General features: G+C 44.4%; 1 protein-coding gene across 1 annotated transcript in view; it reads right to left on the minus strand.

Moving 5' to 3' along the window:
- Positions 1 to 19,006, minus strand: part of itpr3 (inositol 1,4,5-trisphosphate receptor, type 3) — a gene marked incomplete at its 5' end in the record, with an annotated part of 192,045 nt that extends 173,039 nt beyond the window's left edge. Inside the window, one exon of the mRNA XM_083657123.1 lies at positions 18,915 to 19,006. Within this exon, the coding sequence (XP_083513249.1) occupies positions 18,915 to 19,006 (92 nt within the window). The remainder of the gene's footprint in view (positions 1 to 18,914) is intronic.
- Between the last annotated feature and the right edge of the window lie 944 nt (positions 19,007 to 19,950).

A 19,950-nucleotide genomic window follows, 5' to 3' on the forward strand; every position in this document is an offset into this window, starting at 1 on the left:
CTAGCGCTGAACCGGAAGAACAAATACAATTGCGTCTAACGCGGAAGAGAGAAAAAGTGGGTGTGGTGAATATCTGAATGAGGTGAATAAATGAGCGATTTGGGTAGATGGAGTTACTGTTTCTGCTGCCGTCGGTGCGATCGCTGCAGTCCACTCCAAATAAACTCCCATCCATGCTGTATTATAATCCAGTCCAGCACTTGTAGCATACCAAGCTAACGCTATAGCTTTAAGTGTAGATCAAGACTGGATTCAGTGGATTGACCTCATCGTATGGGAAATACGAGCACATCTTCTCTTCCAACGTGTCAGTGGAGACTCCTGTTTGACCATATAAGGAGTGAGACATATCCCATCGATGTTGATGCGTGGCTATTTGTTTAGCACTGCCATGGGTCCTTGCGAACAATAGGCGGCTAACATGTGCCTGACGAGAAAGTTTTTTGTTTTTTGTGTGGAGCGGGCTCGTGGCCCGGTACCAAATGCGTTGCGGTACCGGTCCGCGGCCCGGTGGCTGGGGACCACTGGTATAGAGTACCGCAGGAGTGAGTGCGGAAAACATGGATGCTAACACGTCCAGCTTTCTGGGTAATCCTATGTCATCCCTGCGGTAATTGTCCATTCAAAGCAATGGTAACCACTAAACGCAGAAAACAGTGCTGGCCAACCACGTGTTGGCATTGTTTCCATTCAAACCAATGGGAGTGAGGGAAATTCAAAATAGTTACAGTAAGTTTTACTGTAGGCGTTCGAAAGGTTAAGACCCTGTCAAGTAGAGCAGAGGGGCTGTTTTTACCACACACACACAGGAAACACACACACAAAGAAACACACACACACACAGTAGCTATGTATGACTGTATGGCAGGAAAGGGAAGTGGTGCCAGTGTGTCCAAGAGAGATCTCCAGAGTGTGTGTGTGTGTGTGTGTGTGTGTGCGTGTGCGTGTGCGTGTGCGTGCGTGCGTGTGTGTGCGTGCGTGCGTGTGTGTGTGTGTGTGTGCGCGTGTGTGTGTGTGTGCGTGTGCGTGCGTGTGTGTGTGTGTGTGAATGGGGGTTAATGAGCAGGGCAATGCTATCTTTAAAAGAACAATGTACTGTAGCCCCCGAACCACCACCTCTCTCTCTCTCTCTCACACACACACGCACACACACACACACACACACACACACACACACACACACACATACGCACGTGCACACACACACACACACACACACACACACACACACAGACATACGTACACACACACACACGTACACACACAGACATACGCACACACACACACACACAGACATACGCACACACACACACACGTACACACGCGCACACACACACTGCCTGACCTGACATGTCTGTGACATCACAGTCTGCAGGTTGAAGCGTGTCATGCTTGTAAGGCTCAACCGCCAAAATGTCCAAACAATGGAAACAATAGAACCTCTGTGATCAATAGTGACTTGATAGTTTTTCATAGAGTATTTGTCTCTGGAGGTGTCACTATACTGATATTATAATACCATATTCCACTACTTTCTGTGTCATAATAAGCAGGAATTAGGTAGAGCCATATGAAATCCGTTTTATTTATTTATTTATTTATTTATTATATTTTTTCCTGAATTCCGTTTTTTCCATTTTAATTTTAATTTAGGGGTTAGGAGCGATATTTTTCCGTTTTTCGACGACTTGGCTCTCAGACAGCCTCCTCGAGATGTTTCTCAAGGTGAAAACTAAGTTGTGAGGTGCAGTAAGGGTCCCATGCAAGGCCGACCCCCATCTCAAAACACCCCAATCCAAAACTGAATTTCTCTCGCCTATTTTACAATCATGAAATCATTTAGGTTACTACGATAATTAGATCTACTTCTTATTTTGATAATTAGGGCTACTTTTATCAATTTCAGCCAAATTATGGAAAATTCTGTAATATTCCATGTTTTACAGTTGATTCCATTTTTCTTACCAAATTCCATGATTCCGTCCGTTTTTTCCGTTTTGCGGAAATCATACGGCCCTAGAATTAGGGCTGTAAAATGCTACGCTTCCTGTTTCCACTTAATGTCATGACAAAGCAAACATCTAGACAGGGATGACCTGGACGAGCCTCCAGAGCTACAGTAGCTCTGTGGGGCTGCGGTTAGTGTGTAGCTCTGTGGGGCTGCAGTTAGTGTGTAGCTCTGTGGGGCTGCAGTTAGTGTGTAGCTCTGTGGGGCTGCAGTTAGTGTGTAGCTCTGTGGGGCTGCAGTTAGTGTGTAGCTCTGTGGGGCTGCAGTTAGTGTGTAGCTCTGTGGGGCTGCGGTTAGTGTGTAGCTCTGTGGGGCTGCAGTTAGTGTGTAGCTCTGTGGGGCTGCAGTTAGTGTGTAGCTCTGTGGGGCTGCAGTTAGTGTGTAGCTCTGTGGGGCTGCAGTTAGTGTGTAGCTCTGTGGGGCTGCGGTTAGTGTGTAGCTCTGTGGGGCTGCGGTTAGTGTGTAGCTCTGTGGGGCTGCAGTTAGTGTGTAGCTCTGTGAGGCTGCAGTTAGTGTGTAGCTCTGTGGGGCTGCAGTTAGTGTGTAGCTCTGTGGGGTTGCGGTTAGTGTGTAGCTCTGTGGGGCTGCAGTTAGTGTGTAGCTCTGTGGGGCTGCAGTTAGTGTGTAGCTCTGTGGGGCTGCAGTTAGTGTGTAGCTCTGTGGGGCTGCAGTTAGTGTGTAGCTCTGTGGGGTTGCGGTTAGTGTGTAGCTCTGTGGGGCTGCAGTTAGTGTGTAGCTCTGTGAGGCTGCAGTTCGCGTGTAGCTCTGTGGGGCTGCGGTTAGCATGTAGCTCTGTGGGGCTGCGGTTAGCGTGTAGCTCTGTGGGGCTGCGGTTAGCATGTAGCTCTGTGGGGCTGCGGTTAGCGTGTAGCTCTGTGGGACTGCAGTTAGCGTGTAGCTCTGTGGGGCTGCGGTTAGCATGTAGCTCTGTGGGGCTGTGGTTAGCGTGTAGCTCTGTGGGGCTGCAGTTAGTGTGTAGCTCTGTGGGGCTGCGGTTAGCGTGTAGCTCTGTGGGGCTGCAGTTAGCGTGTAGCTCTGTGGGGCTGCGGTTAGCGTGTAGCTCTGTGGGGCTGTGGTTAGCATGTGGCTCTGTGGGGCTGCGGTTAGCGTGTAGCTCTGTGGGGCTGCGGTTAGCGTGTAGCTCTGTGGGGCTGCGGTTAGCGTGTAGCTCTGTGGGGCTGCGGTTAGCATGTGGCTCTGTGGGGCTGCGGTTAGCGTGTGCGCTTTGTAAGCCAGAAACCCGTGGAGCGAATCCCACCTCCACGCCTGGGCAAGCGCTTAACATGGGTTGCTGCCAGTAACTGTCAACACAACGCAGGCTAATCTAATATTAGTTTAGCATTTTGCAGCCTTGATTCATGGTTATTACACTAAACTACCACAGTGATGACCTGGTTATTACTTTGGAAATTACATGGCATTATAGTCATTATACTTGACAATCTTTTCAATCTCATAGGTCAGCCATTGGCTGAGATGTTGGCCAGAGTGCTGTTGCCTATGCCTTAACGTGCGTATCCTGCATCCGTTTGGAGCGACAGTCGTAATTTAATTTAAGTTAATGTAATTTAATTTAAATTAATAAATTAAATTGTATTTAATTTGTCGTAAAGGCACGTCCTGCCTACGCTACAAACAGACACAGAAAAAGCATGTCAGCGCTGCAGCCATCATACAAAGCCACAAACGCCTCAAATGCAAGTATCTCCGCCAAGGACGTCAGCTGGTTTCTGTGAGCATTTTGACAGGACGTCAGCTGGTTTCTGTGAGCATTTTGACAGGATGTCAACTGGTTTCTGTGAGCATTTTGACAGGATGTCAACTGGTTTCTGTGAGCATTTTGACAGGACGTCAGCTGGTTTCTGTGAGCATTTTGACAGGATGTCAACTGGTTTCTGTGAGCATTTTGACAGGATGTCAGCTGGTTTCTGTGAGCATTTTGACAGGATGTCAGCTGGTTTCTGTGAGCATTTTGACAGGACGTCAGCTGGTTTCTGTGAGCATTTTGACAGGACGTCAGCTGGTTTCTGTGAGCATTTTGACAGGACATCAGCTGGTTTCTGTGAGCATTTTGACAGGACATCAGCTGGTTTCTGTGAGCATTTTGACAGGATGTCAACTGGTTTCTGTGAGCATTTTGACAGGACGTCAGCTGGTTTCTGTGAGCATTTTGACAGGACGTCAGCTGGTTTCTGTGAGCATTTTGACAGGACGTCAGCTGGTTTCTGTGAGCATTTTGACAGGACATCAGCTGGTTTCTGTGAGCATTTTGACAGGACATCAGCTGGTTTCTGTGAGCATTTTGACAGGACGTCAGCTGGTTTCTGTGAGCATTTTGACAGGATGTCAGCTGGTTTCTGTGAGCATCTTGACAGGACGTCAGCTGGTTTCTGTGAGCATCTTGACAGGACGTCAGCTGGTTTCTGTGAGCATTTTGACAGGACGTCAGCTGGTTTCTGTGAGCATTTTGACAGGACGTCAGCTGGTTTCTGTGAGCATTTTGACAGGACGTCAACTGGTTTCTGTGAGCATTTTGACAGGACGTCAACTGGTTTCTGTGAACATCTTGACAGGACATCAGCTGGTTTCTGTGAGCATTTTGACAGGATGTCAACTGGTTTCTGTGAGCATTTTGACAGGACATCAGCTGGTTTCTGTGAGCATTTTGACAGGATGTCAACTGGTTTCTGTGAGCATCTTGACAGGACGTCAGCTGGTTTCTGTGAGCATTTTGACAGGATGTCAACTGGTTTCTGTGAGCATTTTGACAGGATGTCAGCTGGTTTCTGTGAGCATTTTGACAGGATGTCAACTGGTTTCTGTGAGCATTTTGACAGGATGTCAGCTGGTTTCTGTGAGCATTTTGACAGGATGTCAACTGGTTTCTGTGAGCATTTTGACAGGATGTCAGCTGGTTTCTGTGAGCATTTTGACAGGATGTCAGCTGGTTTCTGTGAGCATTTTGACAGGATGTCAACTGGTTTCTGTGAGCATTTTGACAGGATGTCAGCTGGTTTCTGTGAACATCTTGACAGGACATCAGCTGGTTTCTGTGAGCATCTTGACAGGACGTCAGCTGGTTTCTGTGAGCATTTTGACAGGACGTCAGCTGGTTTCTGTGAGCATTTTGACAGGATGTCAGCTGGTTTCTGTGAGCATTTTGACAGGATGTCAGCTGGTTTCTGTGAGCATTTTGACAGGATGTCAACTGGTTTCTGTGAACATCTTGACAGGACATCAGCTGGTTTCTGTGAGCATTTTGACAGGACGTCAGCTGGTTTCTGTGAGCATTTTGACAGGATGTCAACTGGTTTCTGTGAGCATTTTGACAGGATGTCAGCTGGTTTCTGTGAGCATTTTGACAGGATGTCAGCTGGTTTCTGTGAGCATTTTGACAGGATGTCAACTGGTTTCTGTGAACATCTTGACAGGACATCAGCTGGTTTCTGTGAGCATTTTGACAGGACGTCAGCTGGTTTCTGTGAGCATTTTGACAGGATGTCAGCTGGTTTCTGTGAGCATTTTGACAGGATGTCAGCTGGTTTCTGTGAGCATCTTGACAGGATGTCAACTGGTTTCTGTGAGCATTTTGACAGGACGTCAGCTGGTTTCTGTGAGCATTTTGACAGGAAAGTCAGCTGGTTTCTGTGAGCATTTTGACAGGAAAGTCAGCTGGTTTCTGTGAGCATTTTGACAGGACGTCAGCTGGTTTCTGTGAACATCTTGACAGGACGTCAGCTGGCTTCTGTGAGCATTTTGACAGGACGTCAGCTGGTTTCTGTGAACATCTTGACAGGACATCAGCTGGTTTCTGTGAGCATTTTGACAGGACGTCAGCTGGTTTCTGTGAGCATTTTGACAGGATGTCAGCTGGTTTCTGTGAGCATTTTGACAGGATGTCAGCTGGTTTCTGTGAGCATTTTGACAGGATGTCAGCTGGTTTCTGTGAACATCTTGACAGGACATCAGCTGGTTTCTGTGAGCATTTTGACAGGATGTCAACTGGTTTCTGTGAGCATCTTGACAGGACGTCAGCTGGTTTCTGTGAGCATTTTGACAGGATGTCAGCTGGTTTCTGTGAGCATTTTGACAGGATGTCAGCTGGTTTCTGTGAGCATCTTGACAGGATGTCAACTGGTTTCTGTGAGCATTTTGACAGGACGTCAACTGGTTTCTGTGAGCATTTTGACAGGACGTCAGCTGGTTTCTGTGAGCATTTTGACAGGAAAGTCAGCTGGTTTCTGTGAGCATTTTGACAGGAAAGTCAGCTGGTTTCTGTGAGCATTTTGACAGGACGTCAGCTGGTTTCTGTGAGCATTTTGACAGGACGTCAGCTGGTTTCTGTGAGCATTTTGACAGGATGTCAGCTGGTTTCTGTGAGCATTTTGACAGGATGTCAGCTGGTTTCTGTGAGCATTTTGACAGGATGTCAGCTGGTTTCTGTGAGCATTTTGACAGGATGTCAACTGGTTTCTGTGAACATCTTGACAGGATGTCAACTGGTTTCTGTGAGCATTTTGACAGGATGTCAACTGGTTTCTGTGAGCATTTTGACAGGATGTCAGCTGGTTTCTGTGAGCATTTTGACAGGATGTCAGCTGGTTTCTGTGAACATCTTGACAGGATGTCAGCTGGTTTCTGTGAGCATTTTGACAGGATGTCAGCTGGTTTCTGTGAGCATTTTGACAGGATGTCAACTGGTTTCTGTGAGCATTTTGACAGGATGTCAACTGGTTTCTGTGAACATCTTGACAGGATGTCAACTGGTTTCTGTGAGCATTTTGACAGGATGTCAACTGGTTTCTGTGAGCATTTTGACAGGATGTCAGCTGGTTTCTGTGAGCATTTTGACAGGATGTCAGCTGGTTTCTGTGAACATCTTGACAGGATGTCAGCTGGTTTCTGTGAGCATTTTGACAGGATGTCAGCTGGTTTCTGTGAGCATTTTGACAGGATGTCAACTGGTTTCTGTGAACATCTTGACAGGATGTCAGCTGGTTTCTGTGAGCATCTTGACAGGATGTCAACTGGTTTCTGTGAGCATTTTGACAGGATGTCAGCTGGTTTCTGTGAGCATTTTGACAGGATGTCAGCTGGTTTCTGTGAGCATTTTGACAGGATGTCAGCTGGTTTCTGTGAGCATCTTGACAGGACGTCAGCTGGTTTCTGTGAGCATTTTGACAGGATGTGTCAGCTGGTTTCTGTGAGCATTTTGACAGGACGTCAGCTGGTTTCTGTGAGCATTTTGACAGGACGTCAGCTGGTTTCTGTGAGCATTTTGACAGGACGTCAGCTGGTTTCTGTGAGCATTTTGACAGGATGTCAGCTGGTTTCTGTGAGCATCTTGACAGGATGTCAGCTGGTTTCTGTGAACATCTTGACAGGATGTCAGCTGGTTTCTGTGAGCATCTTGACAGGATGTCAGCTGGTTTCTGTGAACATCTTGACAGGACGTCAGCTGGTTTCTGTGAGCATTTTGACAGGACGTCAGCTGGTTTCTGTGAGCATTTTGACAGGACGTCAGCTGGTTTCTGTGAGCATTTTGACAGGATGTCAGCTGGTTTCTGTGAGCATCTTGACAGGATGTCAGCTGGTTTCTGTGAGCATTTTGACAGGATGTCAGCTGGTTTCTGTGAGCATTTTGACAGGATGTCAGCTGGTTTCTGTGAGCATTTTGACAGGATGTCAGCTGGTTTCTGTGAGCATTTTGACAGGATGTCAGCTGGTTTCTGTGAGCATTTTGACAGGATGTCAGCTGGTTTCTGTGAGCATTTTGACAGGATGTCAGCTGGTTTCTGTGAGCATTTTGACAGGATGTCAGCTGGTTTCTGTGAGCATTTTGACAGGATGTCAACTGGTTTCTGTGAACATCTTGACAGGACATCAGCTGGTTTCTGTGAGCATTTTGACAGGACGTCAGCTGGTTTCTGTGAGCATTTTGACAGGATGTCAGCTGGTTTCTGTGAGCATTTTGACAGGATGTCAGCTGGTTTCTGTGAGCATCTTGACAGGATGTCAACTGGTTTCTGTGAGCATTTTGACAGGACGTCAGCTGGTTTCTGTGAGCATTTTGACAGGAAAGTCAGCTGGTTTCTGTGAGCATTTTGACAGGAAAGTCAGCTGGTTTCTGTGAGCATTTTGACAGGACGTCAGCTGGTTTCTGTGAACATCTTGACAGGACATCAGCTGGTTTCTGTGAGCATTTTGACAGGACGTCAGCTGGTTTCTGTGAACATCTTGACAGGACATCAGCTGGTTTCTGTGAGCATTTTGACAGGACGTCAGCTGGTTTCTGTGAGCATTTTGACAGGATGTCAGCTGGTTTCTGTGAGCATTTTGACAGGATGTCAGCTGGTTTCTGTGAGCATTTTGACAGGATGTCAGCTGGTTTCTGTGAACATCTTGACAGGACATCAGCTGGTTTCTGTGAGCATTTTGACAGGATGTCAACTGGTTTCTGTGAGCATCTTGACAGGACGTCAGCTGGTTTCTGTGAGCATTTTGACAGGATGTCAGCTGGTTTCTGTGAGCATTTTGACAGGATGTCAGCTGGTTTCTGTGAGCATCTTGACAGGATGTCAACTGGTTTCTGTGAGCATTTTGACAGGACGTCAACTGGTTTCTGTGAGCATTTTGACAGGACGTCAGCTGGTTTCTGTGAGCATTTTGACAGGAAAGTCAGCTGGTTTCTGTGAGCATTTTGACAGGAAAGTCAGCTGGTTTCTGTGAGCATTTTGACAGGACGTCAGCTGGTTTCTGTGAGCATTTTGACAGGACGTCAGCTGGTTTCTGTGAGCATTTTGACAGGATGTCAGCTGGTTTCTGTGAGCATTTTGACAGGATGTCAGCTGGTTTCTGTGAGCATTTTGACAGGATGTCAGCTGGTTTCTGTGAGCATTTTGACAGGATGTCAACTGGTTTCTGTGAACATCTTGACAGGACATCAGCTGGTTTCTGTGAGCATTTTGACAGGACGTCAGCTGGTTTCTGTGAGCATTTTGACAGGATGTCAGCTGGTTTCTGTGAGCATTTTGACTAGGGATGGGTACCGTTCACATTTGAACCGATACCGGTACGGTACCGGTACCTGGAATTCGGTACGGTACCCAAAACGGTACCATTTTCGGTACTTTACACGCAACAAAAAAATTACAGTTGTAAAAAAGTCCAAACTTCTCAGAGAGAGCGGTCGGTATTCACTAAAGCCTTCATATCTCAGGCTCTGTAGCACATAGAAACATAAAATAAAAAGCATTTGAGAGCTTAACCCTTTGGCTTTTCGTATTATATTTGCTCTAATGTTCATTAAAAAAAAAAAGATCTTTAACCCCAAAAAATAAAAATAAAAAGATTCTAATGCATTTTAAGAAATGTTAATAAAGATTACGGCAAATGTAACCCTTCCAAATAAAAAGCCACGGGTTTAAGCTCTCAAATGCTTTTTATTTCATGTTGATAGCTACTATACAGGCTGAGGAAATGAACCCTTGACAATTACTGCAGCAACATTAACGTTAGCATTAACGTTAGCGATCTCTGTTTTGCAGTCGTTGTGAAGACAGTGAAAAGCCCCGTTATCTAACAACCACAACGGCAGTGAAACAACTTATCCAGCTAACGCTAGCTGATTAAATAACGTTACCTGATGTTGTAGAAGTCGATGCCTCTCTCAACGTTACAGCTGAGCTGAGGAGGTGCTGCTAACGTTAGCTGCGGGGGGCTGCCTGCTTCATTCACCAGCCTATCTAATACGTTACAGTCTTCAGCATTTAGCTAAATATATCTTGTGTTTGACCATGCTTCCTCAAGTTTGAGGTGTTTCCCTGGCCAGCTTTGCAATTCACATCACAAATGTTGCAATCAGTGTTGTCTGAGTCTATCTTTGGAAAGTGTAGCCACATTTTCGGGTGGTCCTGTTTGTTGACGTTATAGGTAGAGTTACGTACTGACGTAACGCGCTCTCGCGTGTTGCCTTAAGGTTCCGTCGGAATTTCTATTTTACCCACTCTCTTCTATTACTCAGATGCGTTCAAGTACCGAAATGAGGTACCGTTTTATGTCATGTGAACTGATACTCGGTACTACCGCCCCCTTTCGGTCGGTGCCTGTAAAAGTACCGAGTTCGGTACCCATCCCTAATTTTGACAGGATGTCAGCTGGTTTCTGTGAGCATCTTGACAGGATGTCAACTGGTTTCTGTGAGCATTTTGACAGGATGTCAGCTGGTTTCTGTGAGCATTTTGACAGGATGTCAGCTGGTTTCTGTGAGCATTTTGACAGGATGTCAGCTGGTTTCTGTGAGCATTTTGACAGGATGTCAGCTGGTTTCTGTGAGCATCTTGACAGGACGTCAGCTGGTTTCTGTGAGCATTTTGACAGGATGTCAACTGGTTTCTGTGAGCATTTTGACAGGATGTCAGCTGGTTTCTGTGAGCATTTTGACAGGACGTCAGCTGGTTTCTGTGAGCATTTTGACAGGACGTCAGCTGGTTTCTGTGAGCATTTTGACAGGACGTCAGCTGGTTTCTGTGAGCATTTTGACAGGATGTCAGCTGGTTTCTGTGAGCATCTTGACAGGATGTCAGCTGGTTTCTGTGAACATCTTGACAGGATGTCAGCTGGTTTCTGTGAGCATCTTGACAGGATGTCAGCTGGTTTCTGTGAACATCTTGACAGGACGTCAGCTGGTTTCTGTGAGCATTTTGACAGGACGTCAGCTGGTTTCTGTGAGCATTTTGACAGGACGTCAGCTGGTTTCTGTGAGCATTTTGACAGGATGTCAGCTGTCAGCTGGTTTCTGTGAGCATTTTGACAGGACGTCAGCTGGTTTCTGTGAGCATTTTGACAGGATGTCAACTGGTTTCTGTGAACATTTTGACAGGATGTCAGCTGGTTTCTGTGAGCATCTTGACAGGACGTCAGCTGGTTTCTGTGAGCATTTTGACAGGATGTCAACTGGTTTCTGTGAGCATTTTGACAGGATGTCAACTGGTTTCTGTGAGCATTTTGACAGGACGTCAGCTGGTTTCTGTGAGCATCTTGACAGGACGTCAACTGGTTTCTGTGAGCATTTTGACAGGATGTCAACTGGTTTCTGTGAGCATTTTGACAGGATGTCAACTGGTTTCTGTGAGCATTTTGACAGGATGTCAAGTGGTTTCTGTGAGCATTTTGACAGGATGTCAGCTGGTTTCTGTGAGCATTTTGACAGGAAAGTCAGCTGGTTTCTGTGAGCATTTTGACAGGAAAGTCAGCTGGTTTCTGTGAGCATTTTGACAGGAAAGTCAGCTGGTTTCTGTGAGCATTTTGACAGGAAAGTCAGCTGGTTTCTGTGAGCATTTTGACAGGATGTCAGCTGGTTTCTGTGAACATTTTGACAGGATGTCAGCTGGTTTCTGTGAGCATCTTGACAGGATGTCAGCTGGTTTCTGTGAACATCTTGACAGGACGTCAGCTGGTTTCTGTGAGCATTTTGACAGGACGTCAGCTGGTTTCTGTGAGCATTTTGACAGGACGTCAGCTGGTTTCTGTGAGCATTTTGACAGGATGTCAGCTGTCAGCTGGTTTCTGTGAGCATTTTGACAGGACGTCAGCTGGTTTCTGTGAGCATTTTGACAGGATGTCAACTGGTTTCTGTGAACATTTTGACAGGATGTCAGCTGGTTTCTGTGAGCATCTTGACAGGACGTCAGCTGGTTTCTGTGAGCATTTTGACAGGATGTCAACTGGTTTCTGTGAGCATTTTGACAGGATGTCAACTGGTTTCTGTGAGCATCTTGACAGGACGTCAGCTGGTTTCTGTGAACATCTTGACAGGATGTCAACTGGTTTCTGTGAGCATTTTGACAGGACGTCAGCTGGTTTCTGTGAGCATTTTGACAGGACGTCAGCTGGTTTCTGTGAGCATCTTGACAGGACGTCAGCTGGTTTCTGTGAGCATTTTGACAGGATGTCAACTGGTTTCTGTGAGCATTTTGACAGGACGTCAGCTGGTTTCTGTGAGCATTTTGACAGGACGTCAACTGGTTTCTGTGAGCATTTTGACAGGATGTCAACTGGTTTCTGTGAGCATTTTGACAGGATGTCAACTGGTTTCTGTGAGCATTTTGACAGGATGTCAAGTGGTTTCTGTGAGCATTTTGACAGGATGTCAGCTGGTTTCTGTGAGCATTTTGACAGGAAAGTCAGCTGGTTTCTGTGAGCATTTTGACAGGAAAGTCAGCTGGTTTCTGTGAGCATTTTGACAGGAAAGTCAGCTGGTTTCTGTGAGCATTTTGACAGGCAGCCTTCAGTGGTTCTCAACCTTTTTTATCGTATGTACCCCCTCACTCATGCGTGTTGATGATTCTCCTAAATTTGTTCTATTAAACTCATATCAAACTTTTAGTAGGCCTCTTTAACACAGCTGATTATTAAACAGAAATAATATTTTCCTTGCCAAGTGCTGCTCTTGTTGGGTAATTGTTTCAATTGTCACATGACCTCGCAGTAGAATCTCCAGTGCATCATGTGACAATTGTTTCAATTGTTGGGTCTAAAATAAAGAGCCAGGTCTTCTACCTGCTCTATTTGTAAAGCGCCTTGGGATAACTCTTGTTATGATTTGGTGCTATATACATATAAAATTGATTGATTGATTGATTGATTGATTGATTGGTTGGTTGATTGATTGATGTACCCCTGGATGGGAATCACTGGCCTATGTGACAACAAAATCAACATGCACAGACTCAGACTGGTGGAATGTGAGTAGGGGTGGGAATCGCTGAGTAGCTCACGATACGATATCGTCACGATACTTGGCCCTCGATAACGATATTATCACGATACAGCGATACTGCGATAATCGATATATTGGAAGATGATACATCACGATACCTGTGTAACTGAAGAGAAAAAAATACCCCTAAAAGGCAAGAAGCAGGTATTATGTATTTATTAGCAGAATTGACATGAACTCTCTCAGAGTTCACTCACTCACTCATACCATTTTCGATACCACGGAGGAAAAGTTACACATTAAGTCTTTTTATTATTATTATTAAAACAAGAAAACCTATATAACCTACCTACCTATATAATTTCTAAAAGTAGATATTAATGATCAAACATTTCCATTCATGTAGCCTACAGTATTTATGTTTTTGTTTCAACTACAAACATAAATAAACGTCAACTTGAAACTATGTTTGAACTACCACACACAGCATAATATTTTAGCCTGTTTATTAAAAAAAAAAAAAAAAAATTAAATTAAATAAACATATCGATACTTGGTGCCAGTGTATCGATAACGTATCGCAAGTGGAAATATCGCGATACCGTGAGTATTGATATTTTGTCCCACCCCTAAATGTGAGACACAGACACTACAAAGTTACACTCATCAGCCTATCCAAAAATGATTTGGGCATCTACTGGTAAGCACCCTGAGATCACATTACATTACATCATTTAGCAGACACTTTTATCAGCTGTGCAACACAGTCTGTCAGCTAAGAGTTTTTAAAGTGAATAGAGCAGGATTTGTAGAAAGAAGGAAAAGGAGAAGAAGAAGAATATCGTTCCAGAAGGGTCTGAGATCGGCACCATAGGCTATTCACTGTAATATTCCAACAGAGATGTAAGGTTTTGTTGTGATATTTGAATCATATCATGATATAAAGATCCCTACGACAGTAGCTGTGATGCTGATAAATCCACTGACTGACAAATAATGACTGTAATCTTCCTAGAGACTCAGGGCTCTATCTTCCCAAAATCGCTAATTTAGCGTTTGCGCTCGTTTGTCCAAATTGGGGGCGGACACAAGCGCATGCCTGTGATAATTGTACTGGGCATTGGCTGCCACAAGCCAAAGCAGGCGTTTCAGCGCTAAAATGTGGGGATAGATGGCATTATGCTATCGTCAGCAGCGCGCAATTACTTTGCGCTAAGAGCTTTGAAAAGGACCTCTTACGCACAAATACCTCTCTGCGCTGGGCGCACTGCACGGAGATTACGGCTGCGCTCACAGCGCAGAGAGGTATTTGCACAGTGGAAAGTGGAATTCCTTTTGGATATGTCATTACGCACAGCCTTGCCACGCCAAGACATCAAATAATGCTGCTAAAATTGGGTATTAGCAGATAATTCAGTGAGGCAATCAACTCACTGAGAAACTTTTATCCCATCGCAAAGAGGGAAATTAATTGAGAAAACTTGTTGGACAATGGACATAGGCTATTTACCTTCATAAGCTGGAGGGTCGTTGGCACCACAGACGATCTGTCAATAAGCTCTCTGTCCTCGCAGGAGTGAGTACACTCTATTACGCATGGAGAGAATTACAGCATATTGCATGCCTCGCACAAACAACCATTGCGAGACGGGAATCTGATTGGTTTTGATTGACGTAATGCCCAGCCTTGCCTGGCCACGCCTGTGAATAATTCTGGTAGTTAAGACCGCCCAAATCCCGTTTGCGCAGGCATTTTGGGGCGCAGATAATTTTGGCACGGCTCTAATTTGCGCTTGCGACACCTGCCGTGAACGTTTCCGCGTCCCGGCCGAGAATTGCATCCCCAACATATTTAGGGGCTGTTTTAACTTAGAAATCAGGAAGGTCACGTCTACCAGACAATGATATCACTTTTAAACAGTTACATTTCTGTATAAATGATTACAAGTATGCTCCCGTGAGGTGGGGATGCTTTTTCTTGCCGATTGGCGGGGGAGCAAAACTCGGCAGAACACCTGGCGGACGGCGCAATGCGGAATGCTATCTTCCGTGCCTTAAGGCACACGCAAGCAGGTGCGCAAAGCGCTATTAGGGGATAGCACCTGTCGGAAGATAGAGCCCTCAGTGTGTCTGTACTGCTCAATATAGAGCCAAAGTCATACCCACTTCCTGCTTCAGCACACACACACTAGGTCGAAAACAGTGGTGGTGAAGGGTAGGGATGGGCATTTATAGCAAAAACACTAGTTGAAAATTCACCCACCCCTAAAAGAAAAAAGAAAAAAGAAAATGCAAGTCAAATTTGACATGGTCTCCCCTGATTCTAAGTATAGTTGAATCACTTGGTTTGACCAAAAAAAAAGTATAAGCATGTTATGCAAGGTCTATGGAAAAATGAATGGCAGATGAAATCCCATGGACAGGGAGAGGGGGTGACTTTGGCACTCTTATGATAGGCAGCCAGACCTACGTTAGCCGTTAGCAACGTTAGCATTAGTGTAGCGCCGAGATGTCTCAGGGAACAGTAGACAGAATATCAGCTTTTCTTCATGCAGTAACAAGCCTTGAAACCTTTTCCTTGTGGCTGAGTGTTGCTGTAATATAAACAGTTTAAGACCATTTCTACTACATTTCTAGTGTTTCTAGAGCTACTGGGTGCTGCTACTGTCAGCTGAGCCCAGAGCCGTTCTGCTTCAGTGCGCACTGCGCAGCTGTGGTGCGCAGCTCCTACACAACGTCACACGGACAAACGTGTCATCCGTAAAGAGACAGGCACCGGTAAAAACAAAAAATTATAAATAATAATTAAATAAACAATTTTCGACTTTCAATAATAAAAGTCGATCTTGATAATAAAAAACGATTATTCGGAAATTCGAAATTCGTTGCCCATCCCTAGTGAAGGGCAAAAGACAAGAATTTGTTTATCCCCTTTTGAATTGTGCATTGAATTACAGGTGTTTTTCCCTCAATTTAAAACTTAACTTTGCAAGTCAAGAAAGGCGCAGTTTGTCATCAAACTGAAACGTAATGTTTAGTTTTGTATGAAACCGCTCAATCAACTACATCTCTCATCTCGCACAATACAGTATACAGTACATCACACACCAACACCAACACGGCCTGGCGGGAGAGAACGTTATGACGTCACTTATGCGACTGATTGTGTGTAGTCTTTCTGATTTATAACTTAGTTATAGCGCACAGTTTTACCACCAACTGACACTTTCTTGAGCTGTGAAGTTATCTTTTAAAGTCGAGCTGAACCCAAAAATGACTTTTCTTTTCTTTTAGTTCAAATACCTGGGTATGCAGTGCACCTATTTAATAATGTATGCAAACAAAATCACAACAATCTAATTTCTTTAGTTTTTCACACTTTTTCACATCAAAACTTCATTTTTCAAGATTTCATTGATAACAGTAATGTACAGTTTGCTGACGTCACCCAGTACTATCAAATTTCTACCCCATTTCAACCAATCATATCACGACATGCAGCTGTCAATCAAATCTTCATTTCTGGATAATTTTCTCTTCCAAATGAAGTAGAAAATGGCGCCCTAGTGCCTGTCATCTGGCAGAATTCCTATCCCATAAACTAACTACTAACTTGGCCAATTGTTAGATTTAACTTAAATGATTTATGAAGTTGTTGGGGTGCCATGTGTATGCGATTTCCATAAGTGCACCCATGGCGCATCATCTCAAGAGTCTCCATCCTAGCAATCTTGCACGCTAAGATAATATAGTTTAGTTCAGTTTAGTTCTGTTTATAGCCCCTTATCACACACACACGTCTCAAAGGGCTTTACATAGCACAGTCATACATCTTATACTGTTATCTACACACAACATAGTTACAAACATCATAATACAAACTACACATTTTACTAGATTACATTAGGACACTGCTTGTCTTTAGACTGTGGGCGGAAACCCAGGCAAACACGTGGAGAACATGCAAACTTCACACAGAAAGGGCCGGAGTGGAGATTCAAACCCACGGCCTTCTTGCTGTGAGGCCACAGTGCTAACCACTGAGCCACCGTGCCGCTATGGAATTACAGTGTGTCTGTGCTGCGCAACAGTGAGTATATGGTCACCTTATTACATGGTGTTGGTTGGTAACACATTACATAAACATGTTGAACAACTGCCTTAATTAGCGATGTTAACTAATGTGTTTACTCATATGAATTAAGCATAAACAGTGAATTATTATTATTATTATTATTATTATTATTATTTGGGTATTCCTATAGGCCTACTACAGTATGACATATCATATAACCTTCTAAAATGTACCATAGGATTACTGCAGGTGTCACCTCAGGGTTCTGATATACCCAGTGACAGATTATGGGTAATATGCAGTATTTATAAGTACTGTGTGTCTGTGGTTGGTACCTGATTGTAATTCTACAGTCACCTTATTGTGTTTTGTGTAGGGATGCACCGATATGAAAATTTTGGCCGATGCCGATAACCAATATTAACATTGCTGTTATGGCCGATAACCGATATTTACCGATGTCGATATATGATCTGTATAAAACCACATTTTTATGATCAACACTGAATTTGAAAAAGTTATGCATTTCTTTATTTGCAAAGCCTTTGGAAAAGCCCATAAATCATAGATTTACTGCATTATTTCATATCAATGTGAAGAATTTGGCTGATAATGATAACCGATATTAACATTGCAACATCTGACCGATACCGATATGACCGATATGTTAAAAAATGACTAACATCGGCCGATACCGATATGATTGCCGAAATATCGTGCATCCCTAGTTTTGTGCAATTTTTTATGTTTTAATATCCTATGGCTATAGTATTCCTATCATATTCCTATCATATTCCTATAGTATTCCTACGGGGAACCACAAAGTGCTCAGTGGTGAGTTTATGGTCACCTTATCGCATTTTGCAGTGTTTTATCTCCTTTATGGGATCATTGTAACAGTCCTCTCTGATAACTATAGAGAGGCAAAGTGACCGCCTACTTCCTGCTTCAGCACTGTACCAGAGATTTTCATGCGCCATTTATTTTCCCATACACATTTCGTAAAATGCGTATAAAAATGGTTTTACATGGTTCAAAGCAAACAGCACAGATATATTTAGAAACAGGAGAGATCGCATAACATTTCACTGGGACCAAAACGTCAAACAAAATGTGGGTTTAAAGAAAATATTTTTTCGATGCGGTTTTTTTTTTAGTTTTGGTCCGAGTGAAATGTTCTATGGTCTCTCCCGATTATAGCGTTAGCTGAACCGTTTGGTTCGACGAAGTACAACTATTTTATAAGCATTTTACGAAATGTATATGGGGAAATAAATGGCGGATGAAAATCTCTGGTACAGTGCTGAAGCAGGAAGTGACGTTCCACTTTGCCTCTCTATAGTGTGCTGTAGCCTAGAGATTATAATACTGTAAGTAATAACACAGGGACTTCTACTGTAGTGTGTCTGTTGTAGGACACCTTATTGTAAGTTGGGGTAGTTATCTCCTATAGTATTCCTATCATATTCGTAAAGGCACTTTAAACAAGTTATAGTGACATTATCGCACTGTTTGGTGTTTTCAACTCCTAAAGTATTCTTCTGAAGTGTACTATAGCATTGAGCATTACTATAGAATTACTATTGGAGCTGTGTAAAATAATAGCCTATATAATACATGCCTTTTTATCTCCTATACCGATAGTATTCCTATAGGACTGTATTACTTACTAAAGCGATTTAGTGATTTTAACAAGTAGCCTATCACAAGTAGGCCTCATCATCACTGTAATATACCGATGCATGCAATATCAGTATAGTATTTTTTCTGAAGTGTAGGCTACTATACTATAGGATTACTATGCTGAGGGTACCCTACAAACAACTGCAATAGGGACTTGTATGTTTCTTTAATTGTCTTCATCTGTCTCCCACTTTGTGACATTCTTAACTCCCACACAGTAACACACAGTAGCATGATGTGTAGTTGTAGTGTAGTCACCACACTACAACTACACTGTGTAGTGTGGTGTTGTGTTGTGTTGTGTCGTGTTGTGTTGTGTTGTATTGTGTGTTGTGTTGTGTCGTGTTGTGTTGTGTGGTGTGTGTGTGTGTGTGTGTGTGTGTGTGTGTGTGTGTGTGTGCTGTATGTATGTATGGGTGCTCACTCACCCCAGGGTGCTGATGAAGCCGTTGACGGAGCCCTCGGCGTACAGAGAGACGATGTCCCCGATGTGGAGGAAGCTGGAGGCGGACTCAGACATCCTCAAGCCCCGCTGCTGCCGCTGCCCGGTACAGGCAACAAGTCAACAAGTCAACACGTCAACACGTCAACACGTCAACAAGTCACTGTCAACTCACTGTCCAGGAAGGGAAAAGAAAGTTGTTCTTCACATTGAAAGCAGGCTGTCTGTCCTCCTGTCAGAGTGGAGTCTGCCCTCTCTCTCTCGCTCGCTCGCTCTCTCTCTCTCTCTCTCTCTCTCTCTCTCTCTCTCTCTCTCTCTCTCTCTCTCTCTCTCTCTCTCTCTCTCTCTCCCTCCCTCTCTCTCCCTCCCTCTCTCTCTCTCTCTCTCTCTCCCTCCTCAGTCGCTGTAGAAAGTCGCGGTTGTGTTTAGCATGACAGGAGGAAACGAGTTTAGAAGTTTGACTGATTCGAACGGCGACAAAAAAGGACAAAAAGTGTCATTTGTGCAGCGCGTATATCTCCCTCTCTGCTCTGAGGCGCGCGGCGCACCTGAAGCTGCTGTGTTGAAGCAGGAAGTGAAGTGAGCTGAGGAGGTGATAACAGCTTGAAGGAACCCGCCCGCGGGGCCGCGCGCGCCCACACGCACGCACACACACGGGCGCGCCGCGCGCACACATACCTATAATAACCTGCATCTACCAAAACAAGCAACCTACCTGACAGCTGTCAGACGCACCTTCAACTATACCTAGGTAGCTACTCCTTTTCTTTAAAACACACACGCAGGTACGCGGGGGCGCACGCGCTGCGCGCACACACACACACACACACACACACACACGCGCACACCTATGCAGCAACACCAGTCAAACTTTCTCTCTCCTTTTTTTCCAATTCAATGAGTTGTAGGCTACAGCACTTAATATTATCAGCATTTAATTTTATTTAAAGCATTTCAATTGCAAAAAGGGGCAGAACACTAGATACATCAAACAGGAACAAAAGATGTCCTGCCTATACTAA

Source organism: Poromitra crassiceps (genome assembly GCF_964638095.1).
Source record: "Poromitra crassiceps genome assembly, chromosome: 20".
NCBI classification, from domain to species: Eukaryota; Metazoa; Chordata; class Actinopteri; order Beryciformes; family Melamphaidae; genus Poromitra; species Poromitra crassiceps.